The 15312-nt window shown below is 36.2% G+C and overlaps 1 protein-coding gene across 1 annotated transcript in view; it reads right to left on the bottom strand.

The window, feature by feature from the left end:
• The window catches only part of Asz1 (ankyrin repeat, SAM and basic leucine zipper domain containing 1), a 56898-nt gene that overhangs the window by 16721 nt on the left and 24865 nt on the right, over nucleotides 1–15312 (bottom strand). Inside the window, exons 5-10 of the mRNA XM_021165314.2 lie at nucleotides 7817–7928; nucleotides 7169–7303; nucleotides 6425–6549; nucleotides 5492–5567; nucleotides 4482–4538; nucleotides 2699–2808 (exon numbers count right to left, since the gene is read on the bottom strand). Coding sequence (XP_021020973.1) covers nucleotides 2699–2808; nucleotides 4482–4538; nucleotides 5492–5567; nucleotides 6425–6549; nucleotides 7169–7303; nucleotides 7817–7928 — 615 coding nt within the window. The remainder of the gene's footprint in view (nucleotides 1–2698; nucleotides 2809–4481; nucleotides 4539–5491; nucleotides 5568–6424; nucleotides 6550–7168; nucleotides 7304–7816; nucleotides 7929–15312) is intronic.

Below are 15312 nucleotides of genomic sequence, written 5' to 3'. Positions count from 1 at the left end.
AGCTACATAAGTGGAGCCAGTGTGGTTGGCAAGTACTCTTGCCATGGCATGGAAAAGCTCACAGGATGGTTATTTGATGGAAGTACTAAACAGGTGTTCAAAATTACCAAGTTGTTGGGAGGAAAACAATTAAAATATTTAAAATATAATACATAATATTTAGGATTTCAAAAGTTTATGTGTTTATTTTTAAATATAGGCAATACTGAAATACAAAAATATTTACAAAATGAACTCAGTAGTTAATCATATAATTTGAAAGGCAAAAGTCTTTCATATTTTCTAGTCTATATTTAAATTCTACCTATTTTTTGAGTCTATCATTTAGTTACTGTGCTAAACCAAACTTGAAACTGATAGGGAAGTTCCAAACATATGTAAATCAAAGGATGCACTATTAGACAATATGTGAATAAACACGAAGCCTTGAAGAAAAAACAATACACATAAATTTATGAAAATGACCACTCAATAAAATGTTTTTTGTGACATTCAATTAATATCAATGTTGAGAGGAAAATGAAAATGGCTGTGTGCTTAGATAACAAAAGGTGGTCTGAACCTATAGTCCTGTACTTGGGGAGGAAGTCTGAGGGTCAGAGGTAAGACTAGGTTACAGAAGATCCTGTCACTTAAAGAAAGGAAGGAAGTGAAGGAGAAATACTAGACCTGTGTCTCATTAATATCTATCTCTCTATATAATATTAGTTGTATAGGAGAAAGAACTTCTAGAAATCTTAAAGACCAACCAAAATGACAGATGTTTTCATTGTGAAAAGCAAGACATTTGAAAGGAGATTTTACTGTTGCTCTGTATTGTAATTTAAAATGGTAGATAATGATACTTCCACAAGTTCTTTTAATGTACCAAATTGTTTTAGCTATCGTAGGTGTGGTTGTTTAAATATGCTTTGTCCGAGGAGTGACACCATTATGAGATGAGGCCTTCAGTAAGTAGATATGGGTTTGCTGCAGAAATTGTATCACCATATGGGTGGGTATTGAGTCCCTACTCCAAGCTACCTTTGAGACAGCCTTCTCCTGCTAGCAATCAGCACAAGATGTAGAACTCTCAACTCCTGCAATGCCATTTTTATCTGGAAGATGCCAGGCTTCTTGCCATGATGATAATGGACAGACCCTCTGAACCTGTAAGCCATCCCCAAATAAATGTTGTACTGTATAAATATAGCTTTGGACGTACTGTCTTTATATATATAAATAAATTCAAAGCAGGCAGAAGAAGGAACAATAAGGATAACAGCAGAAGCCAATGAAATTAAAAACAATAAGGAAACAAAAAGAAGGTCCTAGAGGCTGGTGGGATGGCTCAGTGGGTAAGCACAGGCCACCAAGCTTGATGACCTGAGCTCAAACTTATAGGACCTGCACAATGATAGAGAAGACTGATTCCCATAAGATGCCCTCTGCTCCCACATACACACTGCCACTCACACACCTGACCCCTACAAAGAAACAAACATTAAGCTAAAAGGAGTGTCTATCTAAACATGAACAAACCCATAGCCAGAATAAGAGAGAAAAAGATGGGGTGGGGGGCATCAATATTGGTAATGAAAAGAGACATTAAAATAGAGTATGCAGGTATCAAAAGGATAGCAGGGGAGAATACCAACTCTGTATGTCTGTGAATTCAACCACTCACATCTTTGCAAACCACAAATGACAAATGTGAAGGTAAAATAAAATGGCTCTAGCGTCAATAGTTCTGTAACTAGTAAAGCTGATGCGACTCTGATGAAGAACATACCCCAGGCCCGACTGTTTCAAGGAGAAATCTACATAAATGTTTAAAGAGAATCAACACTAGCCTGTACAACCTTGTCCAGAAAAAGAGATGAGAATGACAATTCCCTAATCGTTTTGTGATGCTGTCACCCCAACACCAATACTAGGTAAAGCACAAAGAAAAACTTAGAGTAATGCTGATGCCTCTTGTAAACTTAGATACAATTCCTACATAGTGAGGCTGAAACGCAGATGAACCTAAGAGAAATTTTTTCTTTGTGGCTGTTGTGAAAATGTTTTCTCTTCTCCTTTTTATCTGAGTGTCTGTGTGTATATGCATGTGTACATGTCCTTCATATGGAAGCCAGAGGGCAAACTAGGACATTGTTCCTCAGGTGTTTGTTCATCTTGTTCTTTGAAGACAGGGATCTTGTAGCTTGGGACTCACTGAGTCAGCTATGCTAGAGAGCTCCAAGGCTCTGCCTGCTGCTGCTCCCCAGTCCTGGGATTACACACCTGGCATGTCTGGGGGAGACTGGCTTGTTTATGGATTGAATTCAGGGCCTCATGTCTGCATAGAAAGCCCTTCCCTTTACCAACTGGAATATAATCCCAATTCCATGCCTTTCAGTTTGACATCTAACATGATTTAAAGGGAGTGAGAACTATGCTAGGGAAAATGTTGTAACATTTACATGTTGCTATTTAGCAAGATGCAAGGAAAAAAGAAGGACAAATTGTTTCTAGGAAAGTTAACAAGATGCACTGTTTTGCTTCTTTGTAAAATAATTGTATAAGCATTAACTTTAGAAAGTGTGTCTGTTCAGACTATTGTATATATAAAAACACATTTTCCTGGGAAAAAAGTACCATTAAATCAAATACTCAGGCACTAACTAAAAGAGAATACTTGGTTGCAAATACTATTAATGTAAACTTAGAATTTTACCTGATTTCCAACTTTGTCACTTCAGGTAATTTTCCAAAATTTATCTCTTCTACTTCTAGTTCCTTAAGAGCAGCCAAAATTTTCTGTTGATCTTTACTTGTAATTCCATTCTAAGGAGAAATAATTTAAAGGTTCAGTAAGATAGTTATACTCAGGCAATTTTATATTTGAGCATACTAATGTCATTTTCTAGATGAATCTATATCTTGCAAAATAGACAAATATTGGAAAATAATGCACTTAAATATATTATTTGCTTGTACTTCAACAAAATTATACCATTAAATTGTAGGTTTATAATTAACTATAGTCATTTTTTCTAACATAAAATGATAACTGTGATTATTAACTCAAAGTGCTATTATTAATTATAATTTAAAATATTATCATTCAAAAATATATAATCTTTCCTGTAAAATATTGTTTAGGGTGTTATTAATGGTAAGTGAGAATTAATTTTTTTTACCTATATTTTACCTACAATGTTAAAGTAAATTTCTTTCCTGGACTTAGTTAAGTAGTATGTTATTTTGGTTTTTAATGATAGTGCAGATTTCAGTTATCTCATGTATTCATACAGCAAAATCATTACTTTAAAATATCCTCCTTATTGAAGTTCCTCTAAAACTTCCCACACCTATCTTTGAATTACTAATGATGATTGTGACAACACAATCAGTGCTAATTAGGAGAAGATGTCTAAGCATTAAAAGTTAACTTTTACTTCAAAGTAGCCTGGTTTACAAATCTACTTCCCCTTTGCAAATGAGCAGCAGCTCTAGTTAAGCTATAAGAACAATACTAGGAAGCCCCATGCTCTAAGTCTGTAAGTGGGTTTCAAGCAACTTAATACTAAGGTACAATATACACCTAGTAATTCAGTGTTGTCTCTAACCAAGAGCCTACAAAAGATCAGTCTACAAAGTCACAGAGTTTTAAAATTAGAAATTCTTGGGCAAATGGATGGATCTGGAGAATATCATCTTGAGTGAGGTAACCCAATCATAAAAGAAGTCACTTTATATGTACTCACTGATAAGTGGATATTAGTCCAGAAACCTAGAATACCCAAAATACAACTTCCAAAAGACAAGAAAATCAAGAAGGAAGACCAACGTGTGGATACTTTATTCCTCCCTAGAATAGGGATTAAAATATCCATGGAAGGAGTTGCAGAGACAAAGTTTGGAGCTAAGACAAAAGGATGGACAATCCAGAGACTGCCCCACCTGGGGGTCCATCCCATTATCAGCCATCAAACACAGACACTATTGCATATGCCAGCAAGATTTTGCTGAAGGGACCCTGATATAGTTGTCTCCTGTGAGGCTTTGCCAGTGCCTGGCAAATACAGAAGTGGATGCTCACAGTTATCTATAGGATGGAACACAGGGCCCCCAATATAGGAGCTAGAGAAAGTACCCAAGAGCTGATAGGGTCTGCAACCCTATATGTGGAACAACAATATGAACTAACCAGTACCCCCGGAGCTCATGTCTCTAGCTGCATATGTAGCAGAAGATGACCTAGTTGGCCATCACTGGGAAGAGAAGCCCCTTGGCCTAGCAAACTTTATATGCCCCAGTACAGGGGAACGCCAGGGTCAAAAAGTGGGAGTGAGTGGGTAGGGGAGCAGGGCGGGGAGAGGGTATAGGGGACTTGTGGGTTAGCATTTGAAATGTAAATGAAGAAAATATGTAATAAAAATATGAGAACAAAATAAAGAATGTGCAAGTTTAGAAACAGCAAGGAATCTACCTGGCCCTTTGTAAGTGACACTAACCTTTGTAAGCTCGTCTTTCTTCATGGTCAGAAGGTGTCTTAAAGTTATATCCTTTTCCTGCACAAAAGACAAAAATCCCACCACTGTTCAGTGTGAACAACTCACAGCAAAGCAGGAAAGTGAGTTCTCACTGAACTGCTTTCTCAAATACCTCCTGGGTGTTCAGAGAGTATGGAGTTTAAACCTCACACATCACTAGTTAGATAGTACATACTCGCAAAAGCACATACTATCTAGGTTCCCAGAATCAAAGAAAATGGCTAGCACCCATGTCCCCTTAGAAAAAGAGAATATTCTGGAAACTTCTCGACAAAAATTATATTTTATGAATATTTAAATTTCAGATGGCATTAGACTAAACTATCAATCACATGAGTTTTGGCCAAAGATTTCCTTAGACAGAAGTTTCAGCACTGTACAATGAATCCAACTCTGAGATATTTGCACCAATGTTCATATTCCTAGGAGAATTTGTCTCTAGTCCTTTGCTTCAGTATCCTTACCTATCTGGTAACAACTGCTATCTACTCAGACCCCACAATGCATGTTTAAAACACATACAGTTCTTAGTATATAATCCAACCTAATTTTCAGGATAACCTATACTAGTCCTTAGAGAAAAAATGATATTTAAGTAACATATATCAGTTAATATTCAGATCAAATATCTGATACAGGATTGTCTGGTTCAAAATCATGCTTCTAGCATCACTCACACACACACACACACACAAACACACACACAGCAACAACTGTAAATATAGGGATTAAATGTATATAGATTTAAAAGATAGAAATTGTGAAATTCAGACAGATTCTAACTTATATAAATTTCTAGGTTAATACAATTTTGAAGTGCTTATTATAATTAAAATAAGGTAGTCTAAAAATGAAGCAGAAATGAATGGCATGCTTGAGAATAAAGTTTAATTTTATTTGAATATAACATGTTATATTAACTATAAACACATGCATATGTAAAACTCACTCTGCTTCATATAAAATCTTACCTTTAATAAGTCTGTCATATGTTCAAGTCCAAGGCCATGTAAAAATATTTCCAGATCTCCAAACGCTGTATATGGGCTATAACATATTGTAGCAAGGTCAGTTTCAGAACAGAGTATACATACACAGTAATTTATGTGCATGTCTAGTCAGAGCACGCATGGAAATGAGTAAGAACAAATCCGGGCAGAATTATTTGTAAGTTTACACAGAACATTTAAGTGCTGCATCAAAGGAGCAAACTAGGTTCTCTCTCTGTCCCCTTCTCTGTCTTTCCTCCTACTTCCTTTCTTTCTACCCCTCCTTTCTAAAGCTGAAAAATTAAACTCAGAGGTTCACATAATCTAAGCAGTGAACTACATTCCCAACCCAAAACAAAGTTTCTTAAGCAAAGAAAGGGAAAACATGGGTGGTAATATCCAGCTCATCTTTCCTTAGATTTAAATATTCATTAGTATTATTTGTCATGAAATGTCGCAAATAGAAATATCTTTTAATGCAATTAACATAAAATAGATGGTAACTCTAAATGTAGTAAGTAGAGTTGGTTTGTAGCCATGTGTTGAACAACAAAGTTCAGGAACTTATTCTTTCAGATTTTTAGTTTGTAAAACCAGAGAGATGATTAAAAATAACTAGAAAATAAGATCTAACACAAACAAGTTTGAATACAAACACAATCTTGATCTCTTTAAAGTAAAATTTGATATTCTACTAAAAATGTATATTAAAGTCAGAGTTAGTTAAGCAAATAACTAAATAAAACTCTTCTAAACTCTAGAGAACAAGGCATCTAAAATCCAGACATTTCTAAATGGCATTTTAAAATGCTTATTAAAGTTTGAAATATCACATATCTTATATAACTTGCCAAATGTACTATAAGTAATAAAGCATGCATTTTATATGCATTCTGTTAAACTCAAATATATTACCTAAATATATGACCTTTTTCTTTATCAGAATCTGTGGCCAACAGTTTACAAATGCTCTCTTCTTTGGTTAGCTGCTGAAGTTTTCCTTCCAATGGATTTAGAGTCAGAGAAAGAAAGTTGAAGATCTGAAAAAAGTTCCAAGTCATTCAAATATAGTTAACATTATTATTATTATCCCTTATACTGAAAAGAAGATGAACATATTATTTTTTCTATCTAGAAGAAAAATTCTAATAAGGTAAGTGGTTCAAAGACTTATAACTCTTTATCCTGGAAAAACCTTCTGTAAAACCAAGTAAAGCCTTTCTTCACTTAACATAACAATAAAATACACTGATTTAGAAACTCAAAAATCAAGGATAGCAATTAATATTTTCCAGATGAGCTAAAGCATTTAGACATTTATAAATAGTAAGGTGATCCTCGCTGTAGCAGCAGCCTGCATGAGTATGTATTGCATGGACAGACCCTAAGTGTGCCTCTCAAAGCAGTCTATGACTGTGAGAGTGTCACGTCTAGGGACAGATTAAGGCTTTGCTATCTTTTCATATCACTTAAGTGACTAATATTTTGATTTAAAAGTGAATATTCTAACAAAACAAAGTTTCATTACCTGGTTGTAGAATAAAAACTCAAGTAATTAATAATTGTTCAAAATGCTATTATTATACTTAGAAACTGTGACAAATAACATAAAAATTCTACATGATAAAATGATGACACAGAAAGTTCACAGGTGAATACCTCGAGATGTTTATTTCTTTTTGCAATCTCGCTTGGTGTCCTGCCATCTTTGGTCTGTAGCATTTTATTAGCTCCCAGTTCAAGCAACTTCAGAATTACATTTTTATGACCCTGCCGTGCTGCCCATGTTAAGGCCTGTAAGTGTGGGAAAGAAGACTGTTTAAAAAGGGCTTCATGTGAGGAAGATAAGAAATATTTTCACCGGTATTTATGGCACAGTAAAAAGGAGAGCATAGCTAATTAGCAGAGTGATGCAATCTCCTCATTGCACAATATAATGTAAACACATGTCCAGCTGTACTTACGGATTTTACTGAACCAAACACTGTTTTACGCAGTTAAGTAATGTCATGGAATAAAGAACTTATCTGCCACTACAGATGTTTTCTAGGAAAGAATTTGTGTACATTTTCCTGAGGCCTGGTTTTGTTGTGTGTTACAGCCTCATTTATCAAGGGTCAAAGAGTTCCTTCCTCTGTAAGCTCTGCCCATCACAGTGTTCTTACCAGGCCAAGCCTTCTAAAACTTTCTTAACTCTTCGACAGTAAACATCAACCAAACCAAACTACCCATTTGTGTAGGTTCTTGATATAATAGCAAAGTATCAATGTCTCAGAAACAGAAGGCACACTGAAAAGCATTTCTCACAGTATAACCATTCTCATCCTGGGCGTTAACTTCTGCTCCATGAGCCACAAGCAGAGCGACAACCTGAGTATGACCATCTCGGGCGGCGTACATGATTGGCGTCATAAGTCTCCTAGAGAGGAGGAGGAGGAAAGAAACACATGTGTTCCTGTTACCACCAGCAGCCAGTCAATCTCATGGCCATATGCACACACAATATCATCAATAGTGTTTTAAGAGAAAACAGAAGGTAACAAGAGCTTTTATTGTAGCAGGCAAGTTTTAAAAACACAATTGAGTATCAGAGGTCTATCAACCACACTCCAGAACCCATGCCCAGACAGTAAACACAAATTCAACTCTATCTTTTTGTGTGTACCTTCTGTTTTGATATTTTGTCTCATTGGCTGTTTATTTTGACCTTTTGGTTTTGTTCTGGAGGGGGGAGAGGAGGGAGAGAAGAAGGGAAGCAGAGAGGTGGGGGGAGTGAAGGAGGGAGGGAGGGGGAGGGAGGGAAGGAGGGAGGGAGGGAGGGAGGTGTGTTGAGCCAGAAAGTAAAACATGAAGTTGGAGGGGGGAGGATCTTGGAGGAGTTAAAGGAGGAGAAAAGAATATGATCAAAATACACTATATGTAAAATATTTTAAAATAAAAAAATTAACCTGTAGTAAATAAGCACTACTTGCACCATACCATACAGCCAAGAAATGCACATGTGAATTTAAGTTAATCCCCTCTTTCTAATATGAACACTGAGTTTACACCTTCCTCTAGAATTTAATCAGAGAGCCCATTTTGCTTATGCTGGGAATCCAGAGAGAGAAGACACAGATAAGGCCCCTAACACTGGATCTCATGCCTTAATCTCGTCTGTTATCATCCTATTTTAGTTTAGGATAGCATTTTATTTTCAGTGAGAATATACTCTAATCCAGAAAGAGATCAAACCACTCATTTGCCAAATACTTCTTGAGATTTTTTTTTTCTGGGAAATATTAGTGGTTTCTCTATAACTTATCACTTCCTCACGTTAGAGATTCAATCCATCTACTCCTGAAATTTAGTTTCTAGGGCCATTCAAAGGAGACTAAAATAATTCTATTTTCTGTATATGAGTGGACAGTAAATATAACCTGTCTTATGGGAGATCTGACATTCTGGGCCCAGTGCTTTGGAGTCACCCACATTATCTGACTTATGTATGAACAACTTCAGAGATGAATCACTTATGGAATGATCTAAGAATCCCACATTTTGACCTGAAGTTAATGTTAAAGTTAATGTTTCTATTCACATTACTTATGCTACCAACATATATATATATATATATATATATATATATATATATATATATATAAGGTTTATTTTATTTATATATATATATATATATATATATATATATATATGTATATATATAAATAAGGTTTATTAGCTGGAGGCATGTCCTGAATGTGACTTCTTCACACCAATAATTTTAGCAAAACCACTGACACTAGTCTCTTTTTCTTGTCTAGATTTTGAATTCAAATGTTTCATTTTTAAGTTCCAGGAGGCATTATTTTCTATGTTAAACTCAAATCTTATGTAACCATGATTTTAAAAGTAGTTTTTGTTATTCTCCTTTAGCAATTTTGTGTACCACAAAACCTCTGTTAATTCTTTACCCAGATTTGGGAAAGAATTATTTTCTATTTTTTCTCTAGGCTTTGTTTTATTGTTGAAATAGTTTAAATGCAGAAATCCATGCAGACTCTGAACATCAAGTGTATTATACAGGAGGTCTACTGGTTCCCTCTAGTGGTCAGTATAATCACTGGGGGGAATTAATTTGAATTAAAAGGATGAGGTCCTGGACCAGATAATGTGTTCTGCGAGGATCTCACTTTAAATGTCAGTGGTGTCCCTGATGAGGAAAACAGTTTTGAGTTCCCATATATATGTCAAAGTATTTTATCTTCACTCTTAGATGATGAAAAACTAGACACGTAATTTCAGATTCAAAATGGAATGCTCAGTACATTTGTCTTCTTCCATATACAGCTGTTAAATTGCCAAATAACAACAATCACTTTTGCATAGGAAGTGTTTTGATATGAAATTTCCTTGATAAGCTCTAAAATTCTTTAAGGTATTTTGAAGCTGTAATATACATATGTATTTTAATTCTTAATTAATATGTGTGTGCTACTTATTTAGTTTGCTTTTTTTGCAGAAGTATTTTAGTGTGGGAAGGGTTTATTCTGGCTCACAGTTCAAGGGTACCCTTTACAGAGGTGAAGGGATGGCAATAGGCCCTTGAGGCATCTGGTCACGTCACATCCTCAGAACAGCAGAGAAGAATGCTAATGCTTGTTCCCTCTTTCCTTTTCACTCAGTTCTGGGATTTCCGGCCATGGAACTTTGTCATCTGGTTAGGGTATGACTTTACATTTCAGCTCACCTGAGATAGAACCCCCCTTACAAACCTGCCAAGAGATTTGTTTTCCAAGCAAGTTTAGATCCTTCCATGTTGACAATATTAACCATAACACTTAGAACTACGTATGGCACAAACATTTTCTCATGGAAGGCAAGAACCCTTTACTATTTATTAATATAATATGTGTGACTGTTCCTGACCACTAGTGCTTCAAGGGCAGCACATCTACCTTCTATTTTCACCTGGAACCTTTTCTTTAGATATAACCCTGGTCTTTCCTGAGTTCAAACCTCAGCTTTCTGGAAGCTTATTAGACAGTAGAACTTCTGACAATGTTCTTCATGGTTTGTATATTTTCTTTAGAGATTCCCTTTCTATTACCTGTTGTGTTATAGTCTAGACAATTTCTTCACATCTACCCTCTAAGCCATTTAGCTACTCTCAGCAGTAGCTCACTTAATATTTTGCAGCTATACTTAACTTTATTATACAGCTACTTTAATACTTTGTTGCAGTTGTTTCACAAAGCCTATCTGCTATTCTGTGGCAGCACACTCCTCTTTTATTCCTCAGAATGATAGGGCACGTCCTTTTAATGGCCTTTTCTAGTCTAAGTTTTTCTTTTTCTAGTCTAAGCCCCTTTTCTTGGATTTGGTGTCCCTGTTTAACCTTGGGATGCTGCTCTTTCTCTGGATTTTAATGTCTACATACCCTGTTTTCTGGCCTATTGGTATGATCCAGTAAAACACAGAAGACTCAAGTCAGATGCCTTGCCCTTGTATGACAGTAATGCAGATTTTAGGTATTTCTAGGCCTTTTTCAGGCCAGAAACACTCTTTCTTGTTTTAAATGGGACTTTAATTTTAAAATTTTGATCACTGGTGAGTGGAACACAACATCTGTTCCAACAGAACCCAGAGTGCCTGGGGCCAGCTGGAGCACAGACATAGGAACCCTGCTGGACTAATGGTTCAGGTTTCTTCCGGTCGGCGCTGGTCTACCTTGGTTTTGAACTCAGTGGACAGCCCCATGGTCCCCAGAGGAAGTACTATTTCCTGGCTCTCTAACAAACCCAGAATCTTAGGATCCCAGGATCTGAGGAGCTTGGTCACACCAGGATCTCAGGGTCTCAGAGGAAGCTTGACTGCCAAGAACTCTGACACACCCAGAATCTCAGCATCTCATGATCGCAGAATCACAAGATCACAAAGAATGCTAGACTCTGAGAAGTTCTGACTTAACTTGGATTACAGAAAGGACAGGCTCCAATCAGATATATGGAGGGCAGGGAGCACTTGAGATAATCAGATGGTGGGAGGCAAGCATAAGAACAGAAGTAATAGAAACCAAAGTTACTTGGTATCATCAGAACCCAATTCTCCCACCACAGCAAGTCGTGGATACACCATCACACCAGAAAAGCAAGATATGGATCTAGAGTCACTTCTCATGAGGATGATAAGAAGGACATACATAACTCCCTTAAAGAAATATAGGAGAACACATCCAAACAGGTGAAAGAATTGAACAAAACCATCCAGGATCTAAAAATGGAAGTAGAAACAATAAAGAAATCACAAAGGGAGACAACTCTGGAGATAGAAATCCTAGGAAAGAAATCAGGAACCAAAGATACGAGCTTCAGCAACAGAATATGGAAGACAGAATCTCAGGTGCAGAAGATTCCATAGGGAACATGGACACAACAATCAAAGAAAATACAAAATGCAAAAAGATCCTAATTCAACACATCCAGGAAATCAAGGACACAATGAGAATACCAAACCTTAAGGATAATAGGTATAGATGAAAATGAACATTTTCAACTTAAAGGGCCAGTACATATCTTCAACAACATTATAGAAGAAAACTTCCCTAACCTAAAGAAAGAGATGCCCATGAACATACAAGAAGCCTACAGAACTCCAAATAGACTGGACCAGAAAAGAAATTCCTCCCGACAAATAATTATCAGAACAACAAATGCACTAAATAAGGATAGAATATTAAAAGCAGTAAGGGAGAAAGGTCAAGTAACATATAAAGGCAGACCTATCAGAATTACACCAGATTTCTCACCAGAGACTATGAAAGCCAGAAGATCCTGGACAGATGTTATAGAGACCCTAAGAGAACACAAATGCCAGCCCAGGCTACTATATCCAGCAAAACTATCAATTACCATAGATGGAGAAACCAAAGTATTCCATGACAAAACCAAATTCACACAATATCCTCCACGAATCCAGCCCTTCAAAGGATAATAAAGAGAAAACTCCAACACAAGGAGGGAAATGACACTCTAGAAAAAGCAAGAAAGCAATCCCTCAACAAACCAAAAAGAAGACAGCCACAAGAACAGAATGCCAACTCTAACAACAAAAATAAAATGAAGCAACAATTACTTTTCCTTAATATCTCTGAATATCAATGGACTCAATTCCCCAATAAAAAGACATAGACTAACAGATTGGCTACATAAACAGGACCCAACATTTTGCTGCATACAGGAAACCCATCTCAGGAACAAAGACAGACACTACGTCAGAGTAAAAGGCTGGAAAACAATTTTCCAAGCAAGCGGTCTGAAGAAACAAGATAGAGTAGCCATTCTAATATCGAATAAAAAAGATAGAGTAGCCATTCTAATATCGAATAAAATTGACCTCCAACCCAAAGTTATTAAAAAAGACAAGGAGGGGCACTTCATACTCAGCAAAAGTAAAATCTTCCAAGATGAACTCTCAATTCTGAATATCTATGCTCCAAATGCAAGGGCAGCCACATTCATTAAAGAAACTTTAGTAAAGCTCAAAGCACACATTGCACTGCACACAGTAATAGTGGGGGACTTTAACACCCCTCTCCCTTCAATGGACAGATCCTAGAAACAAAAACTAAACAGAGACACAGTGAAACTAACAGGAGTTATGAAACTAATGGGTTTAACAGATATCTATAGAACTTTTTATCCTAAAACAAAAGAAAATATCTTTTTCTCAGCACCTCATCGTACCTTCTACAAAATTGACCATATAATGGGTCACAAAACAGGCCTCAACAAATACAAAACTATTGAAATTATCCAGTGCATCCTATCAGATCACCACAGACTAAGGTTGATTTTCAGTAACAACATAAATAATAGAAAGGACACATATATGTGGAAGCTGAACAACACTCTACTCAATGATAACTTAGTCAAGGAAGAAATAAAGAAATTAAAGACTTTTGAAAATGAAGCCACAACATACCCAAACTTATGGGACACAATGAAAGTAGTCCTAAGAGGAAAACTTATAGCTCTGCGTGCCTCCAAAAACAATCTGGAGAGAGCATACACTAGCATCTTGACAGCATACCTAAAAGTTCTAGAAAAAAAAATGAAGCAAATTCACCCAAGCGGAGTAGACAGCCGGAAATTATCAAACAAAGGGCTGAAGTCAACCAAATAGAAACAAACAAACAAAAAAGGAATTATACAAAGAATCAACCAATACAGGAGCTGTTTTTTTGAGAAAATCAACAAGATAGATAACCCTTAGCCAGACTAACTAGAGGGCATAGGGACAGTATCCTAATTAACACAATCAGAAAGGAAAAGGGAGACATAACAGAACCGGAGAAAATCTAAAACATCCTCAGATTCTACTACAAAAACCTATATTCAACAAAACTGGAAAACCTGGATGAAATGGACAATTTTCTAGATAGATACTAAGTACCAAAGTTAAATCAGGATCACTGTTTAGATTGCTAAAGAAATAGAAACAGTCATTAATAGTCTTCTGACCAAAAACAACAACAAAAAAAGCCCAGGACCAGATGGATTTAGTGCAGAGTTCTATCAGACTTTCAAAGAAGACCTAATTCCAATTCTCTTCAAACTATTCCACAAAACAGAAACAGAAGGTACTCTACCCAATTCATTCTATGAATCCACAATTATTCTGATACCTAAACCACACAAGGATCCAACAAAGAAAGAGAACTTCAGACCAATTTCCCTTATGAATATTGATGCACAAATACTCAATAAAATCCTCACAAACCGAATCCAAGAAAACATCAAAACAATCATCCATCATGATTAAGTAGGCTTCATCCCAGGGATGCAGGGATGGTTCAATATATAAAAATCCATCAACATAATCCACTATATAAACAAACTCAAAGACAAAAACCACATGATCATCTCGTTAGATGCTGAGAAAGCATTTGACAAAAATCCAACACCCATTCATGATAAAAGTCTTGAAAAGATCAGGAATCCAAGGCCTGTACCTAAACATAATAAAAGCAACATAACTGCAAACAAGTAGCCAACATCAAACTAAATGGAGAGAAACTTGAAGCAATCCCACTAAAATCACTGGCTAGACAAGGATGCCCACTTTCTCCCTACTTATTCAATATAGTACTTGAAGTCCTAGCCAGAGCAATTCGACAACAAAAGGAGATTGAGGGAATACCAACTGGAAAGAAGTCAAAATATCACTATTTGCAGATTATATGATAGAATATATAAGTGACCCTAAAAATTCCACCAGAGAACTCCTAAACCTGAAAAACAGCTTCAGTGAAGTAGCTGGATATAAAATTACCTCAAACAAATCAGTGGCCTTTCTGTACACAAAGGATAAACAGGCTGAGAAAGAAATTAGGGAAACAACACCCTTCACAATAGTCACAAATAATATAAAATACCTTGGTGTGACTCTAACTAAGGAAGTGAAAGATCTGTATGATAAGAACTTCAAGTCTCTGAAGAAAGAAATTGAAGATCTGAGAAGATGGAAAGATCTCCCATGTTCATGGATTGGCAGGATTAATATAATAAAAATGGCTATCTTGCCCAAAGTAATCTACAGACTCAATGCAATCCCCATCAAAATTCCAACTCAATTCTTCACATCGTTAGAAACGGCAATTTGCAAATTCATCTGGAATAAGAAAAAACCTAGGATAGCAAAAACTATTGCCAACAATAAAAGAACCTCTGGTGGAATCACCATCCCCGACCTCAAGCTGTACTACAGAGCAATTGTGATAAAAACTGCATGGTACTGGTACAGTGACAGAAGGTAGATCAATGGAA

The sequence above is a fragment of the Mus caroli genome, unplaced genomic scaffold, assembly GCF_978045245.1.
Source record: "Mus caroli unplaced genomic scaffold, Mus_caroli_1 scaffold_7, whole genome shotgun sequence".
NCBI lineage: Eukaryota > Metazoa > Chordata > Mammalia > Rodentia > Muridae > Mus > Mus caroli.
Note: the sequence above shows the minus strand (reverse complement) of the source record. Positions and strands in the feature narration are given on the sequence as shown.